This window comes from Sinocyclocheilus anshuiensis, unplaced genomic scaffold (assembly GCF_001515605.1).
Source record: "Sinocyclocheilus anshuiensis isolate Anshui unplaced genomic scaffold, SAMN03320099.WGS_v1.1 scaffold1816, whole genome shotgun sequence".
NCBI lineage: Eukaryota > Metazoa > Chordata > Actinopteri > Cypriniformes > Cyprinidae > Sinocyclocheilus > Sinocyclocheilus anshuiensis.
In genome coordinates this window covers 528,371-547,232 of record NW_015557182.1, presented here as the reverse complement: position 1 = coordinate 547,232, position 18,862 = coordinate 528,371, and the positions used below count along the sequence as shown (strand labels likewise).

General features: G+C 36.3%; 1 protein-coding gene across 1 annotated transcript in view; it reads left to right on the top strand.

Moving 5' to 3' along the window:
- The window catches only part of arid1b (AT-rich interactive domain 1B), a 105,239-nt gene that overhangs the window by 15,401 nt on the left and 70,976 nt on the right, over positions 1-18,862 (top strand). The window contains exons 3-4 of the mRNA XM_016474015.1: positions 4,224-4,364; positions 11,916-12,014. Of these exons, the coding sequence (XP_016329501.1) occupies positions 4,224-4,364; positions 11,916-12,014 (240 nt within the window). The remainder of the gene's footprint in view (positions 1-4,223; positions 4,365-11,915; positions 12,015-18,862) is intronic.

Below are 18,862 nucleotides of genomic sequence, written 5' to 3'. Positions count from 1 at the left end.
CACTCAACTCTACCTCTCATTCCATCCTGATGATCTGACGATAGCAGCTCACATCTCAGCTTGTCTAACAGACATTTCTTGCTAGATGAAGGACTATCACCTTCAACTCAACCTTGCCAAGACAGAACTTTATTCAACATCAAGAAGATCAGGCCCTTTCTTTCGGAACATGCTTCACAACTCCTTGTTCAAGCTCTTGTTCTGTCCAGCCTGGACTATTGCAATGCTCTCTTGACAGGCCTTCTAACCAGTTCTATCAAACCTTTATAAAAAGAATGCACGTCACACCTCTGTTTATCAGTTTGCACTGGTTACCAATAGCTGCTCGCATAAAATTAAAGGCATTATTGTTTGCCTACAAAACTACCACTGGCTCTGCACCCCTTTACCTAAATTCATTACTTCAGACTTATGTGCCCTCTAGAAGCTTGCGTTCTGCAAGTGAACGTCACTTTATTGTGTCATCACAAAGAGGCTCAAAATCACTTTCACAGACTTTTAAAATAAATGTTCCCTGCTGGTGGAATGACCTGCCTAACGCAATCCGAGCAGCTGAGTCCTTAGCCATCTTTAAGAATCAGCTAAAAACACATCCCTTCCATCTTTATTTGACCCTCTAACTCTTGCACTCTCTATTCTAATTCTATTCTTAAAAAAAACTTGTCCCTTTTAGACTTGCACTCTATTCATTTACTGCTTGTTTTCTTTTTAAAAAAACTAATCATGGATTTTCTAATCTTTTTGTATTCTATCTGTTTTCTTTTTATTTATTATACAATTAACAAAAGCAAAAAAGGCCTCTAACACTAGCTTGCTCTATTCTTTTTCTATTCTATTTGTTTTCTTTTTATTTATTATATAATAATAATAAAAAAAAAAAAAAACTTGCTACGTGTACTGCGTTAAGCTACCTGAGACTTGTTATAGCACTTGCATATCATTGCTCTTTTGTTGATTTTGATTGTTTCCATTGTCCTCATTTGTAAGTCGCTTTGGATAAAAGCATCTGCTAAATGACTAAATATATATTATATGAAACTTTTGACTGATAGGGGGTGGGTGTGTGTGTATATATGTTTATTGGACTTTGACAGTGGAGAGAGAGACAGGAAGCAACAGGAAAAAAGAAAGGGGAGCAGGATTGGCAAAGAACCTCAAGCCGGGACTCAAACTTGGGTCACCCAAGGCATTGCTGCCCAAAAGGCTATGGTTTCGACTTACTTTCTAATGGAAAACTGATTGAGGAAATTATTTTTGCAGTGTAGATTAGGGTTTGTCCTTGCTTGACTTACGTTTCTTCATTAAAGAAGCTCAGAAAACACAGCTCTCAATACAATTCTCATCTGAGCCTTGTGAGTGTATGTGCACGTACCGTCGCTGACATACTTCTGCATGTATTAGAGAGATGAGCGGGAAAAACACATCATCATGGTTCGTGGATTTGTTTTCTGTTTGGTATGAATGACAAATGAGAATTACAGTGGATGAAGGGGGGCTCAGATGGGAGGACAGCGTGCCAATGGCAGCTGTTGCCTTGAAAAGCTCTTACATAAGAGCGTCACAATAACAGCTTGTCGTGAATCAGAGGAGGGGGAACAGTTGTGGATTACTAAAGCACTAACACACCCACGGGGACCCTCGGTGATCAGATGTCTCCCATCATCCCTCACTGGCTATATTCACACAGCAGCAGAATACAGTTGTCAGTCTTGTTTGGAGTGCTAAATATGAATGTGTTCAGACACAGTTTAGTTTTAAAACAGACTGACAACAAGCGACTCTCAACTAGGACTGTCGATTAATTTGATGAAAAATCCCAAAACCTACTAATTAAAAATTAAAATAAATAAATAAATGTTTATGCATTATTTATGAAAAAAATGCTTTGCAAATAATGCTATACTATACAAATGATGCTATATATGTGGGAAAAAGGGTTCAAATATAAAATTACATTCTAAACCAAAAAACAAAGGATTACTTAACATTTAAAGGAGACATTAATATTACTAAATTAAAAATGACAATAAACAAAAATGAAAGCACAGACTAAATGTTAATTGTTAGAGGGAACACACTCGTTCCCATAATCCTTTACAGTGACTGCTCTCATAAAAGCACAATTATTTGTGTTATGTGTTGAATTTTAAAACTGCATTCAGTGTCTAAAAATATTTGAACAAAATACATATTTAGTCAAAGCTCCTGACTGGGAAAGTAAACTACTTTTGTTTGAAGTGCTTAATATAAAACATTCTCAATATCCTATGCTATTGTTCATAATTCGTTTTGTACACATGAATGCATTATTCGCCATTGTGAAATTACATGACTGGTGAATTTTTTTTCAGCAGACACAGACTACCAAATTTGTTGTTGATTATTTTAATTATCGTTTATTATCAATTAGTAGTTGTAGACCTACTCTCAACTGGATGCACAACTCATATGGGCTGTATCAACAGCAATGCTGTGGACAAATAGATGTCTGTTTTCTGATGTAAGCACTTAGCGGGATATTTTTTTGCTGTCAATCACTAATGCTAGGGCTGTCAACCTCTCTCAAGCTGAAAATTGACAGAAAATAGCAGCATATTCTGGTTGGAAAGCAAGACTAAACACCTAAGTGTCTGGCTGGAAAAATCCAAGAGAATAAAAGCAGCAGGAGTTACTAAAAAACAAAGGAATACAATTTAAATCATTAAAGACACAATACAAAGTGCTGCACAGTAGAGCTCAATGATATTGGAAAACCTGATGTCATATTTTATTTTTCTGCGATATGAGGACATTTTTATAGGTCACATTTCCACAGTTTTTTGACCATTTCATCAGACTGACTGTAAAATAATGGATTTTTTTTATTGTGATCATTATTAAATAAAATGCAATAATACTATTATTGTAAACAAAATGAGTATTTAATAAAGAAATTACATTTTAATTTATAGTACAACTGTAAAATTAGAATAGTAGTAATTACATTTTAATTTCTTCATTTTCTAACATGAAACTATCCAGCTTCAATTTTGGCAATTTACAGGCACATAAATATGTGCACTGCTGGTTTCAGAGTGAAACACGTCGCCGTCTTCCTCATTTACACACATGCAACTCATGATATACGGTATTTCACCATCTCGATTCACAGTCAACTTCCTTGTCTCATGACTCATGAGTGATCAGATGTTTTAATAGCGTCTTCAAACTGTCATTGTCACTGAATCAGAGTTTTCAATCAATTCATCATTTTGCATCATCTCAGGTGTGTTCATGGAAATCCCTGAGATGCATTGATTTATTTATAACTAGAATTATACTGTATTTTATTTTTTTATTTACATTTTTTTTAAGTATTAAACATTTTAATGTGAATTGATGGCTACAGTGGCTTTTTTCTTTGTCAAAATGATGGTTCCTCAGGGTAAAAAACATTTTAGACACTGAGCAATATATTGAATATCATCAAAAGGCACATAAATATTGTATATGTTTTTTTAAAGCTGCTTTGACAGCTCTACACTCTTAAAATTAAAGGTTCCAAAAGGGTGTTTTTGCAGTGATGCCATGGAAGAACCATTTTTGGTTCCCCAAAGAATCTTTCAGTGAACAGTTCCTAAAAGAACCATTTTGAAGAAGATTTTAGAAATCTAAAGAACCTTTTTTGACTATAAAGAACCTTTTTCTGCATTTGAAAGGTTCCATGGATATTTATGTATTTTAAAAATTTTTTATAGAACCATTGATGCCAGTACCACCGGTACTTAAGAAAACCTGGTACCGTAACGTTTTAATTTTTTTAGTACCGACTTGGTACCGAAATACCGGGTCTTTTGACAACACTAGATGCCAATAAAGAACCTTTCTTTTTTTTAGAGTGGACTGTCTGTTTAGATGCAGTGTGATCCGCTTCTGTCCTGTATGTAGTACAGGGTAATTTGGTAGTCACACCTGTTGATAAATGTGGTTGTCAGTCCGCCTGTTCCAGCACTGTGAGAATCTTTTATTCCTGACTTGAGATGTCACGTCCCAGACAGAGACGTTTCAGATCGGATTAGCATTGTAAAGTAGTCAGTTAATGTTCCGGGGTGGATCACCATTTAAAATACTTCACAGATGAATAATAATCGTCCTTCCTGCCGTGACATGCCATGTGAAGCATTTGAGAATGTTTGTCTGTGAGTGTGTGCTAAGTCTCATGTTTTTGTCCTTGTCTTGCTCAGCAGATGCCGGCTCAATATGGGCCACAGGGAATGGGCGGCTACTGTCAACAGGGTCAGCCCCCATACTTCAGTCCTCCACAGCATCAGTCTGCGGCCCCCTCTCAACCCCCCTACATGCAGCAGCGCGCTCCAACACAACAGGTAAGCATTCAGGCTGCTAAATCGGTACTAAAGGGTCCTTGTCCTCATCTGAAGACCCTCAAAAGGATTTTCACTTGATCTTTTTTTAAAAAGAAGTTCACATTGTGGGGAAAAACTCTCTCACCAATGAGATATCAGCTTTTGAGTCATGTTTGCCACAGCAATATTCCTGACATACACTGAGCTTTGGAAATTATTGATCGAATCTCCTGAATGTCATATTTTAGAAATATTTTAGAAAGAGAATATTTAGCATAAAGAAAATGATGACTATCTTTTAGGACCATTAAGTACTTTCATGACAATTCATTTCAGGCCCACATTCTCATTACTATAATGTGAAAAAATCATACACTTTAAAAATTTTTTTTTTTATTAATACCTACATAAGGCAGTACAACCCTTACTGCTATATTTAAATATAAATGTAAATATGTTTTTGTAATGCATAATGAGGATGCAATGTTTTTGCATTGCATCAAGAATGAGATTTTTCTGCATTAAAGTAATAAAAAATTTAATTAAATTTATATTTCAAGTCTGCACAATATAGCAATTAGCTCCACCCCTTTTACTCTCTCGCACACTCTCTCTCGCTCACATGGTTGAGTATCTAGAGAAACACAGCTTTTCTCTTGTCTTTTTTCTATTACACACAGCTTGTTCTTAACAGGCTGCAGCACACACACTCCAGTAGTTTGGAGAAAGCAATAATAAGAAACTGGCCTTGAGTGGATGTCTCAGGGGGGTGTGTGTGTGTAATATCAGTGAGGACGGCACTGCTGTGCGCCTCATATTGCTATCACACTCTCTGTTTATTCCCTGGACCTTAAAGGCATTATTTTCATTTTCTCTTATATGACACTGAGGCTGATTAAGAAAAACGGTTTCATTTTCTTCCTCTGTGCTGTTGCTTCCAGAGTCTCTGACAGAAGAGATTGTGGGGCGGAGAAACACTGCAGCAAGTGGGAGAGATACAGTGGGTTCTAAATGTCTGAGAGAACATTGAGAAAGTTTTGGAATTTTCAATTTAAACTGAAAAAAGTTACTTAACTTGAAGACGAAATAAATACTATTCAAGTGCTAATCAAATAAGAAAATTTGTGGCACTGGTCATGTGAACTCCTTTGGACAAAAGGAAGTTCATGCAGCTTTCATTGAAGCAAAAAGGGAAAAACCCAAATGCTAAGATGTTTTGAGTTTAACTTTTTATTCAAATTGTTACACTGAAAACAATTTGCAATGGAAAAATTTGTATTCAATTAGAATAGAATGCAAGACAGAAGTCTTTTCACTTGTGGTCTCAGACTTTTGGAGCTGCCGTATTTTCAGGTCTTTTTCTTCAGGCAGAACTTTGAACTCCAAAGTGTTAAGAACTTGGCTGTGTCCCAATTTGCATACTAATACTACAAGCTGTTATCCACTGATGAAGGGAAAGTACATTCTTTTAAGCTGTGGTTACATTCACCGTTGCTCATCAAAGTTTCGCAGGCGAAAGAAAGCAGAACTGGGCTTGACAAAATGCGATGAATAGAATACGGGAGTAGAGAGGTTATAATGAATAATAAACATCCTACAACATAATAAAGCTATTCTGCCAGCTAGCAAATGAACCAACCCTAAATAACCGCTTTCCAAACATATTTTATTGATCATTTTATAATATCAAAGTGTAATGCTATACAAAACTGCCACCAGAATATACAAATTCTGTTATCCATCACAAAATTCCGTCTACATTTCACTGATCCAGACCCAGCTAAATTAATTTTATTTAAATTCTAAATGTATCTAAATTCATTTTATTTAAATTTATTAATTATTGACTTGAGTGGGAGAGAGCTGTCATTTTAAAGGAATAGTTCACCCTGTCATTAATTACTTACCCTCATGTCGTACCAAACCCGTAAAAGCTTCGTTCATCTTCAGAACACAAATGAAGATATTTTTGATGAAATCCGAGAGCTATCTTACCTTCCATAGACAGCAATGCAACTGAAATGTTCCCAGACCCAGAAAGGTAGTAAGGACATCAGTAAAATAGTCCATGTGACATCAATGGTTCAACCGTAATTTTACGAAGCTACGAGAATATTTTTTGTGTGCAAAGAAAACAAAAATAATGACTTTATTCAACAATTCTTCTCCTCCGCGTCACCCTAGTGTCATTTTGGAGAGTATCATGACGCATGCATGTGCTTTGATCTGCACGAAAACAACGCATGTGCATGGTGCTGCTGACCTAGAAAACAAATGCACTGCGTCTTGTTTACGAACAGAGGAGAGCAGGTGCATGCGTCATGATACTTTCCAAAATGGCGCTAGGGTGACGCGGAGGAGAAGAATTATTGAATAAAGTCATTATTTTTGATTTCTTTGCGCAAAAAAAAGTATTCTCGTAGCTTCATAAAATTACGGTTGAACCCCTGATATCACATGGACTATTTTAACGATATCCTAGCTACGTTTTTGTGCCTTGACCGTGGTAGGACCCTTGCTGTCTATGGAGGATCAAAGAGCTCTCGGATTTCATCAGAAATATTTTGTGTTCTGAAGATGAACAAAGGTCTTACGGGTTTGGAACGACACGAGGGTGAGTAATTAATCACATAATTTTCATTTTTGGGTGAACTAACCCTTTAAGAGAGAGAGTATAATGAATATAATTTTTTATTATATGAATAAATTAGCAACTCTTCAACACAAACCCTACCTAAAACCACACCTCTGTGTGCATCGGTCTGAGTTGTGCATGTGAAATAAAATTACAACATAACAAACAAAGGTAATTTCTGATGTTTTTTAATATCAGTTATGTAGTAGCATATTTAAGTGGAAACATTTTTACCGTTAGTTACGTGAGGCAAAAGAAGTTAAAATTGAGGATAAACTGAAATTCACAGCATTTCAAAATAGCTTTGCATTACTTTAAATAGCTTACATCCTAGCTACATTTTGCCTTAAGAAAAAACAATGGTGTGACTGAATAAAGTACAGAGATAGTTACCAACCAGCTAGTAGTTACTCAACCTCTAGTGTGGACTTCATGTTCCAACTTAAGAACGGCTGATGTAACCAATCCTTGTTGACTAATGAGAATTTCATACAGACGAGTCCAGTCATGGTTTCAGAAATAACTGTATTCCCACTTGATTTCAAACTGACCCAGCTTTTAGCCTTTTCTAGTGGTTAAATACTTTCCTCTATAGTGTAAATGCCCTTCACTCAAAAGGCGACTCAAAAAGAAACCATCTGGGCAAGTTTGCATACATTTTTCATCATAATGTGATTTGTGATACACTTTTTTTATCTGACATACTACTTAGGATGTAGTATGTGAATTAGGATGCGGCATTCTATTCTGCAAATGATGGTTCATCGCCGAATCGCCTGAAGGCTGTTTAATGTTAGCTGCTAAACAAGCTCTCATCATCATCCCCGGAGTCACCGTCCTTAGTCTGGTTAAAATCAGCCGTTAAATCAAAGAGCTGGCTTTCATTAGAGCTTCACAGAGTGGTCTCATAGTGACCCCCAGCCTGACATTCTCCTCCGCTTGGCTTATATTGTCAGTTAGCACCATGTGCTGGCCATGAAAGGTACATCTAGCTGACCCAGTCTCGCAGCATCTGCTGACCATACCATTTATAAAAGTCTGGCTGGTTTCAGGACAAGGTTTTTTGTGTGTGTGATTTAAAGGCAAGACAACATGAAAACAGCATTCACACTTTCTAGTAGACCAATTTGGGATTTGAAAGGATCACTGTTAGATGAGTATGATATTATTGGGTAATTTTATTGTTCTCTTCCCTCATGGCCTTGGGGACAATCAGCAGAAAAAAAAAGTAATTTCTGGGGAGAGAAAGGCATTACGTTTTAATGAAAGATTAGGAAAATTACAATAACATGCACCGATGAATCAGGCACAATAAGACCAGGGACGTTTATTAAGAAAGTAAATAATGTCAAATTTGGTTTCATGTTGTCTTTAAAGAGACAATATGTCCCTCACGTGCCAACTAAACATCAAACTGCTCAGGGATGATGCAATTTCAGACAAGCCATTACAATAGCGCATTAATCACACTGAAGGGATGTTTTCCGTTTTATCTGTAGCTCAAAGAACAATCCGTTAATCATTGTGCTGAAACCGTGGAACCACAAGGGACTCAAAAACCATAAAAAGATGGATTTGATGTTTTCATGGACATGTTGAGTTTTACGAGTCTCAGATGCGTTTGTCTTCTTACAGCGATGTTTTCATCTAGACACACCCTGTGTAAACACGTCTCGTTCAACACAGACCCTCGGTTTAAAGAAAACATGAATTATATGAAGAAATGAAGCAGAAAGCTCTGACTCAAATCAGAACATATTGACCTAAAAACTCCTTCCTGAGGCAATTGGAGCTACTCCATTGATGTTTTTTATGTTTTTATTTTGTAAGCCTATCAAACATCCATAAACAGAAAAAAGAGAGAGAGCTTCCCCAGCTCCACCTGTATAGATCTGCTATGAGGTGATTCATGTACGCTATATGGGGGTTATTTCATGTTATATTTGCAGCAGCAATATTTCTTACATGCTCACAGCAGCATGTTGTGGATGTATTGGCAGTAGAAAGTCTCGGTACTTGCTCCGCAGCAGCAGCGTAGCAGATCTATTCCGCCAAGACCAAATACATTAACATTGCCATGTACATTACCATGCCAATCCCTCCGAGAGTTGTCATGACAGAACTGAATGTATTTTATAGGTGATCACACAACCTAGTTAAAATGTTATTTTATTAAACAACTGCATCCTTCTACTAAATATACAATCCCTAATATGTTAACTGTCTATTTTGTAAACTCATACGTCTTATTGTGAACAATTCATCCTTGTATATGTATAATTTAATATTTGTAATTTATTTGTGTTTAATCAAAATGTCATAACTCAATCTTCCAGTGAAAAAAACAAGACTTCTCTCCGGTGTCGTATGCTGGTCTTCTCCAATCATTTACTTTGCTTAAATCCTGCCTCTCCATAATTGACTGCAAGCTCGTATTCATTTTTGCATGCAACGCTCACATCTTAAAATCCAATCAACAACTGATGCATAGAAGCAAGTGCCCACCCTACATTTGTTTCTTTTTCAATAATCCATTGCACTCAGATGTACGTCACAATATGAAAGAAAATATGTGATTCTACTATTTTCATTGTGACTTTAATAGTTGGACTCTATGAGTGATGTGCAGTGATATGCTGTAAATGATCTTTTTTTTTGAATGGTTATTTTCTTAAAGCCATACATAACCAACAAAAGCCTTGTTAAAAGCCTTATTTTAGTGCAGTGGATCATTAACAGGCGAGAATGCAGTCTTTTGCTGTTGTCCATGACGCATCTTGTGTCTGGTCACGTGTTTTTGATGACGTGTGGTTAAACTGGGCCAATTTTATAATGTTTTGGACCCTTGTTTTTTTACACCTGTATTTAGCATTCAATCAGATGAAGGTTTCATGTAATGTTTTAATTTAATGCGACGCATTAATATTTAACTAGGAGTACGTTTAATGGACATTTTGCGGTGCTATTTAAATCTATATATCAAGTGTAGTAAAATTCCCCCAACACTTTTATCGACTACTGGAATTTTTGTTACTGTGACAGCGCTAAATGGCATAGCGAAAGTGAATTTTGTGAATTTGAGAGAAAAAGCATGTGTCACACGGGAGGTATCACATAGTTTTCCTGTGACACTGTGAATCTCGGAGGTCTCGCTGTCCGTTAAGCATCTGTTACGGTTCTGAATCAGCACATGCCTGAGCAGTGATGTAATGGCCCAACTGTAAACAGCCGTCTGTGTGTGTGGCCTGGCCATGACCCAGAGTCAATACACACACATACAGCTCCGTTTGGCTCGGGAATGCCCCCCAGTGTTTTTTCCCACTGTTGAATGAAGTGAGCGGGGAGGGAGTTCTGGTGATGTTTGTATACATGAGTGAATTGCGGGCAGGGGGACCTTAGTTGGAACACTTTCAACCCCTTTTTTTTCCAAGTCTGTTTTCTTTTCTGAAGTGTATTTGCTGAGGGAAGTCAAGTATCCACTTTTCCTCAAAAGATGCTGTGATAAATTTTCTTTTGGCGTGATAACCATAGTCTTATTGGGATATTGGGCCCGGATTGCTGTAGACTTTAAAGGGATAGTTCAAACCCAAATTACTTTTTTCTCCTTCTGTAGAACACAGATTTGTATTTATTTTTTTCTTGACACTTAGTTGTAAATTCTGCTTGTCAGCTTTCAGTTAGGTAAACTGATTGGCTGACACAGGTTTTGTCAGTAATGTCTACCATATTGACCATAATTTTACAGCAAAAGTGTTTTGGAATTTATGGCTGTTATGGTTTTAATACCAAACGTTTGGAATAATTAGGAAGTTTAATTTTTTTTTAAAGAAGTCTCTTATGCTCACTTAGGTTTCATTTATTTGATCAAAAATACAGTAAAACAGTAATATTGTAAATATATAAAAATAACTATTTTACATGTTAATATACTTTAAAATGTAATGTCAAAGTTGATTTTCCAGCATATTACTCCAGTCTTCAGTGTCACATGATCCTTCAGAAATCATTCTGATATGCTGATTTGCTGATCATATTTCTTCTTATCAATGAATGTTATCAATGAATGTTAACAACATACAAAATGTACAGTAAAAGTGTACACAGTAAAGTGCTGCTCCAGATCTGTGGAAGAAAAGTACAAAGGAACACAGACGTTCATGTAGCAATGAAATATAAACAATCTAGTGGACAAACCCTCAGAAATACATTTATAATGTTACAAACATTTCTGATTCAAATAAATGCTTTAAAAAAATGAATCAAAGAATCTTGAAAAATGTATCATGCTTTCCACAAAAATATTAAGCTCTGCATTGTTTTCAACATTTGATAATGTTTCTTGAGCACCATATCAGTTTAATAGAAAGATTTCTGAAGGATCATGCAACACTGAAGACCTGATTAAATTTTGGAAATGTATTCAAATTGAAATAGTTGTTTTAACTTAATAATATTTCACATTATTACTGTTTTTACTATATTTTTCTAATATCTTTCTTGCAGTTCTGTAGTATCACGTCTCATAGTGCTGTTGTTATCCAGTTATTTGGACATTCAGCCTTCAGAATTCAGTATTTGCATGAGGGCCAATAAATATATTGCTGTAATGCATTTTTTGATCCCCTCACGCGGATTGCGTACTTTTATGGTTGATATCAGTGCACAGTCTGCGTTTCAGCCGTTAGACATGCCTCAGCATCTCTGCGTAAACAGCCATTCTGCTTGTGTGAATCACAAGTCTGTGGATGAAGCTAAATTATGGGCTGGTGTCATAATGCTGTCTGCAACTGTCTGATTACCTTATTCTGTGTGAATCAAGGCCTGCTAATGTACAGTACCATGACACAACTATCTGGGCAGTTTGAGCCCTTCAATAGTTGCATGATTGTTTTATTTTTCTTGTTTAATTTAGTTAAATTAAACTATTTTCACCATAGGAGACTCTGCAGGAGGGATATGGTAGCAGGGGCCAGTCTGGGAAACCAAACCACGATGACATGGGTCTTACTCAGCAGGACCGCCCGTCCAGCCTCCCGGTGAGACATTACAGTCCAAAATTAGTCTGAGATTTTAAAGACTGCCTGACCTAGGTGTTTGACAATGACTTATTTTTCTAGAAATGCTTTTAAGAGTTCTGTATATGTATTTCTCAAGTGGATATAGTAGTATAGTATAGAGATATCACAAACAAAATGCCCTTTTTGCCTCCACTCGCACATACAAAGACTTCTGGTTGTAAGGTGCACTGTTGTTTGCCTTTTCAGAGCTCTATTTTTCAGTGCTGTGGTTGTGACTATTTATCAGAATTGGATACTTTTCGAAAACCCTCTTTTGCGCTCTGTTGCAACCCAAATTGTCTGCACTAGTTGTTCTCAACTGGTGGGTCATGACCAAAAATGGATCACAGGTCTGTTCTAAATTCACTGTAAACCACGGCTTCACGGGGCTTATTGCTTTTATAAAACGGTTATTCCATATACGTAGTAAGGTTTTACAGAATAAAACAGAGCAAATAAGTTTATAAAATGGATAGTTCCAGTCCTTGATTCTGATTGGTTGAGCCGCGTTCGAAGCTGTTGTAAATTACTCTACAAACATACACCTTTGTTTACTTCTGTGTGTTGCTCGGCAACCACTTTGTTGGAACCACAACTGTTTCTGAGGAACTACATTGTTTGGCGGAAGAATACTGTTTTTATTAATATCATTACACTTTATTTGCTCTGTTTTATTCTGTGAAACCTTACTACGTATATGGAATAACCATTTTATAAAAGCAATAAGCCCTGTGAAGCCGTGGTTTACAGTGAATTTAGAACAGCTAAGGGGCGTTGTTAGGCACGACGCGAAGCGGACTGGGGCTTATTGCTTTAGTAATTATATACATAAAAACATATTCTTCCACCAAACAATGTAGTTCCTCAGATACTGTTGACAAACAAACTCTTTTTCAATGGATTATCAACAGGCAGATATTTATTACATTTTTCTTTTTTTTTTTTTTTTTTTTGATTAAATATTTTGTTGATTAATTTTTAAATTTTTAAGATGAATATTTAATTGTATTTATTAGCAGCATTGTACCTTCTATTAAACAAACAGTTCACCCCAAAATAAATTTATATCATAATTTACTCTTTATTAAAGGGGTCATATGATGCTTTTTTTAAAGATCATTATTTTGTGTATTTGGTATAACAGAATATGTTGGCATGCTTTAATGTTCAAAAAACACATTATTTTTCAAATACTGTACATTATTGTAGGTCTTCTATGCCCCGCCTCTCTCAAACGCTTCGTTTTCTACAAAGTCCCTCCTTCCGACAAGCGCAGTCTGCTCTGATTAGCCAGCTGACCCAGTGCATTGTGATTGGCCGAACACCGCAAGCACTCGTCGGAAATGTAACGCCCCTTACCATAATCGCGAGCTTCATCTTTCAAAATAAATGTAAAGACAGTAAATAATGTCATTAGTTTTACCATCAGTTCAAGCCCGAAAGGGGAACAGACACAGTAATGATGCAGTACACAAGCCGCGGTTAAGACAGCTGACGTGCTATGATTTCTGACAGGCAGTTCACTCTCCTGTGATGTGACCCTGTTCCCCTAACACTCCAAAGAGAAAGGAAAACTTGAAATCGCATCATATGACCCCTTTAAGACCTTTTCTCTTTGGAACAGTAATTTCATACAGTAAATACAGTTTGTGGCCAGTGGCTATCAAGTTCCAAAAATGAACACAAAAGCACCGTAAAAAAAACTAATGGTCCTAAACCAAGACTTTCTTTTCTCTTTGGAACATGAAAAGAGATGTTAAGCAGAATGTTCATCTTGCTCTTTTTCGTACAATGAACACATTTAGTGGCCATTGGCTGTTCCGAAATGAACAAAAAAAGCCATAACATACTATAAAAGTCATCTTCACTGTGATTACATTACGTGATTACACTTGTCATCGATGTTTGGTGATATGGAACTTCACTTGACAAGTAAGAACCACTTGAGGTTTTGTTCCATGGAAGAATGAGGTCAGATGGGTGGGAACAACATGAGGGTAACTAAATTAATTTTGGTAAACTATTCCTTACAGTGTGATATTGTCCTTCCTTCACTGATCCGTGAAGATTTTCTCAAGGCTCAAATGATTTATGAGGATTTCCAAATTGCTAAAGGAATTCCAGTTACCATCCATTTCCTAAAAATAGTCCTTCAGCCTGCTGCACTCATAAAGCTCTTAGTGTTTTCAGTGAGTAGAGAGTCAGAAGACGCTGCATGGGTATTTAAACGAGTAGAACTGCAGTCTCTGGTGCTGTCACGATGGGTTTCCCGCAGGGGGTTGATGACTGAGGTAATGTTGTTTAAAAGCCCCAGGCGGCTGCTGGTATCATGCCAGCAAACCTATTTTTAGATGTGTCTGACACAATGGCCCAGTGAACTCTCAGCCAAGGACAAAGAGAATAACAGCAGAAGGAACGGCCAGTCTGCACTGTGTGTGTGTGTTTGGATAATTATCTCAAAGCGTCTCTCACACAGTAAAGTACTACACCAGATCAGTGGAAGAAAAGTACAAAGAAACACCAGATGTTCATGTAGCATGAACTACACAAATTAAATAATAAAAAAATAAAACATCTTGTGGAAAAACCTTCAGAAAACATGGGTTAAGACCACAGAGAACCTATTTTTCAGCCTAAGCTGTACTTGTATCCACCACAAGTCCACTTTTGCCACTTTTGCACGGTTTGGCATAACAAAGGAAGACTCTGAGGACTTGGGGCTGGTGATGGTGTTACTGTGGCAATTTAATGACTTGCAGCCCATTAATATGAACCAATGTTTTACTAAATTATTCCTACAATTAAATAAAAAAATAGAAGTGGGATCAGCATGATGGCAATAAGAAAAAATACACTCTTGTCATGAATGAAGCAAGTTTTGGAGCTTCATATGTCAATGGCTGGAGGAAATTTGCCCTTTGGTCTTCTCCACCTGGTCGTGCTTCTAATTGTGGAATCCCCATGAAATCTGACGTGATTTTTAAACACATTGGCTCATTGTCTCTTTATTTATGAAAGCATAAAGTAATCCACCTTACTGGCACCAAAAACAGTGTGAGCTTTGCACGGCATAATCCGCTGTCATGCTTCCTGACTGCAGAAAGTCCTTGAAAATTATTTTTGAAGTAAACATTTTTGAAGTAAGGTATGATATTGATGTTGACGTGACCTTCAGTGTGGCTACATTTGCTCTTGGAGATCTAGAGCTCCTGAAATCTCATATAAAGTACCCTTTGAAATAGGAAACAGCCTTGAAAATATGCGCTACAGGCAGAACTGTAAAAACATCTCACATGTGGATGTACAGTGTAGTTTATGCATTATGTATGTTAAAGATCCCATAAAATCAAACATGATTGTGAACGTGATACTGTTTTTACAATATCAATAAGCAGGAAGATAATACGAAGTAACATACATTTTAGACGCAAGTTACTTTGTCCATTTTTTTCTCAGCAAATAAAAATAGTTCCAAACTGAATCAACCGCAGATGTGTTTTGTTCCTGAATGAGTTACTTGAGTGAATAATTCAATGACTCACTTGTAAAGGCAGTCACTTATTTTGGTCTCAAATCAGTGTTTTTGAACAAACTGGTTGAGTGAATGATTCAATGACTCACTTGAATATCAATGTTGCCTGCACTAACCACTAACCCACAGACTGTCCAGAACGTTGCAAACACAGACAAGTGGAGCAATATAAACAGTGAAACTCTATTGTACTAAATATCAGCACTCTTGTTTAACTAGACAGAACTAACTGTCATATAATGCAGAATATCATGCAGAATTTATACACAGTCTTCTGCTAATCTTAACCTTTTCACTCACTGTGCAACGTCACACGAGTTGTGAGTGGCTGTGCGAGTCATCTCTTTGATGATATTAATTGTGATGGCTGTATCGCATTGCGGCACTGCTGCTGGGGTAAACACGTCCAGATACTCCTGAATCATTTGTACATGACGTAGCTGTGGTTTTCTTCTGTTTTCTGTTTTCATGGGATTGATATATCAAACTTTTGGATGCAGGTCCCCCTGTGGGCCGCATTTACTCTGTCAACCTATGGCTTTCAAATATAGTTTACAAATCCAGTATGAATCTGATATCTGCTAGTCTGACCTACATGTAAACACTCAAGCCTAAGAAACACAATTATATATGTCTTAATGTCATTTGAATATTAGAGACCAGACAAATGTGTCAAAAATTGTGCATTGCAGTATAAATGCAGCAATTGACTTGTTCCAGAAGAGATCATCCAGTATCGCTTTCCGAATGTGTTTGTCCTTCAAAGTGTTAACTGCCCCCTCTCTGAGAGCTTTATGAAGACCCTGCTTCATCCGCTTTGTTGATTTTTATGGCAACACAGACCCCTGCAGATGAGCTGACCTTGTTTGGGTGCTTCTGTGCCGGTAGAGGCTCTTGATGGTTTGACCTTTCAGATGTGTCTGTGAGCTGTCATTTTTCTTCTCTGTGGGGTTTTATGTCTGAATTTATGGCAGCGTCTCAGTCTTTTTCACTCGTTTGGTGATCAAAGGTTTCATTTTAACGGTTTACTTCACATCCTGTCTGATATTGTGTCTGATGATAAATTCTTAGGGTGGAAGTTGCGATATCCCATACCTGAAAAACAGCACAATTTTCTACTTCCAAAGAATTTATTAGATAACGAGAAAGATATATATCTCACTTTGTCATTTTAACAGTTAAATGTAATTAATAGCAAATTATGACTTTTTTTTCCAAGCATTGAATTCATAAAGAACAAAGCAAACAAAAACACACAAATGAAGATTGCAGTACTTGAAGTTTTTAACAAACATCATCATGAGTTCAAGTAAACGTGCAAAAATAGATGAAAAATAATACAAAAAGAATTAATTATAAAATCTACTTAAATAGTTTGCATAGTCTTCAGTGGATAATTATCAGGTTTCAAACAAATAAAGGGACAGTTCACCCAAAAATGAATTTCTGTCATCATTTACTCACCCTCATGTTGTTCCAAACCTGTCTGACTTTCTTTTGTTTGTCGAACATAAAAGAAGATATTTTGAGAATTTTTTAGTTTTTTGTCAATACAAAGCCAATGATGATAAAACTAGTTGGTTACTAACATTTTTCAAAATATGTTTTGTATTCTGTAGTAGACAGTCAACAGTTCTTTAATTATTGATTCCATGCTGATGGTTGAGAAGAAAGCCTGAAACCAGTTTTTTAAATTGTTTTATTATTGCTTTTAGACACAATTTCTAGATGATTATTATACTTTATTTTTTAAATAATTTTCATAATATCACTTGTAATCCTAATTTATAATAATTCTAAAATGCAAAATTATTTGTAATATTATTTATAATTTGCTAGTGTTATTCTTGTCATTTATACCATTATACTATGTGTTTTTTTTCAGTCTTTGTTTTAAGTAAGTGGCTAGATTTTTCTGTGAATTTAACAGACAAATACACTACGGCATAATTTTTAGGGATGCACGATATATCGGCCATCAGACGATAAATGCTAATTTTTTCTGTTATCGGTATCTTAAAGCCGAAAAATAATGCATTATTTCCTTCAGAGACACTTCAGATGCGCGCTGTTCGTCCATGATGGTTTTGAGATGCTTGAAATATGATTGGAATCACTTCGAAAAGGACAATACACTTAAGTGCAACATGTGCAGGGCTGTCATAAAGGCTACATACAATTATAATGAGAACATTGTAAATAATGTTGTGGAATCTTTGTGCGCCCATGTTTTGTGCGTGAGTTGAGCCTCCACAACGGAGCTACCTCCATGACAGTTAAGTTCGCTTGTGCATTTGCAGCCTTTTGTGCAATTGTACGTTGTAATATTGTGTTTATTTGATGCATATCTGATTTATCTCATATAGAATGCATTTGGTTAAGTTAATAGAGCGTTAATAGAGCACTTCAGTTTACCGGTGATCATCTTTGGCTCAGCGCACGCAGCTCAAACAGCAGTGCACAACATTAATAACTATGATTGGGAATGATGTGTATATAACATTCTAATGAGAACATTATTATAATAAAACGTTGTGATTTCTTTGGGTTTAGTTGCCGTGTTTCAGCGCGTTGTTATGGGAAGAGCGCTTCCACAACAGGAGTTACACATTCTGACTATAGCACACAATAACTGCGTCATTTTGTACATATTTAAGTTGTAATATTATGTTTATGTTGTATTAATATCTGATTAATCTCAGGATGCATTTCCTTGAGTTAAATAAGCTGCCAGCAAAGCACTTCAGTTTACCATGTTCATTCAGCTCTTCAGCTTCTGCACGTGCAGCTCGAACAGCAATGCACAACATTAATAACTATAACTGGGACTGTCCTATACATAACATTATAAAAAGAAAACTACCGTAGAAAAAAGTTGTAAATTCTCTGGGGTTTATTTGCCGTGTTTCAGCGCGTTTTTACAGGATGAGCCAAGAGCGCATCCACGAGTTACACATCTTACTAGCACATAACTTAGTTCAAGATAACTTGTGCATTTCCGTCTTTTTGTGCATATATAAGTTGTAATATGTTTATGTTCTATAAATATCTGATTCTCATATAGCATAATTAACTCGCTATAACAAGCGCTTCAGTTTACTGGTGTTCATTCAGCTCTTCAGCTACAGCGCACGCAGCTCAAACGGCTGCTATTTAAAACAGCGGTATTAATTTGTTACTTTTTCAAAATCATTGATGCATTATTAATAATAACCACCACTTTTATTTTTCTCTTATTATTTTCATCAACAATATGGTTTAGTAATTAAAATAATTTAATTATTGTCCGTGCAGA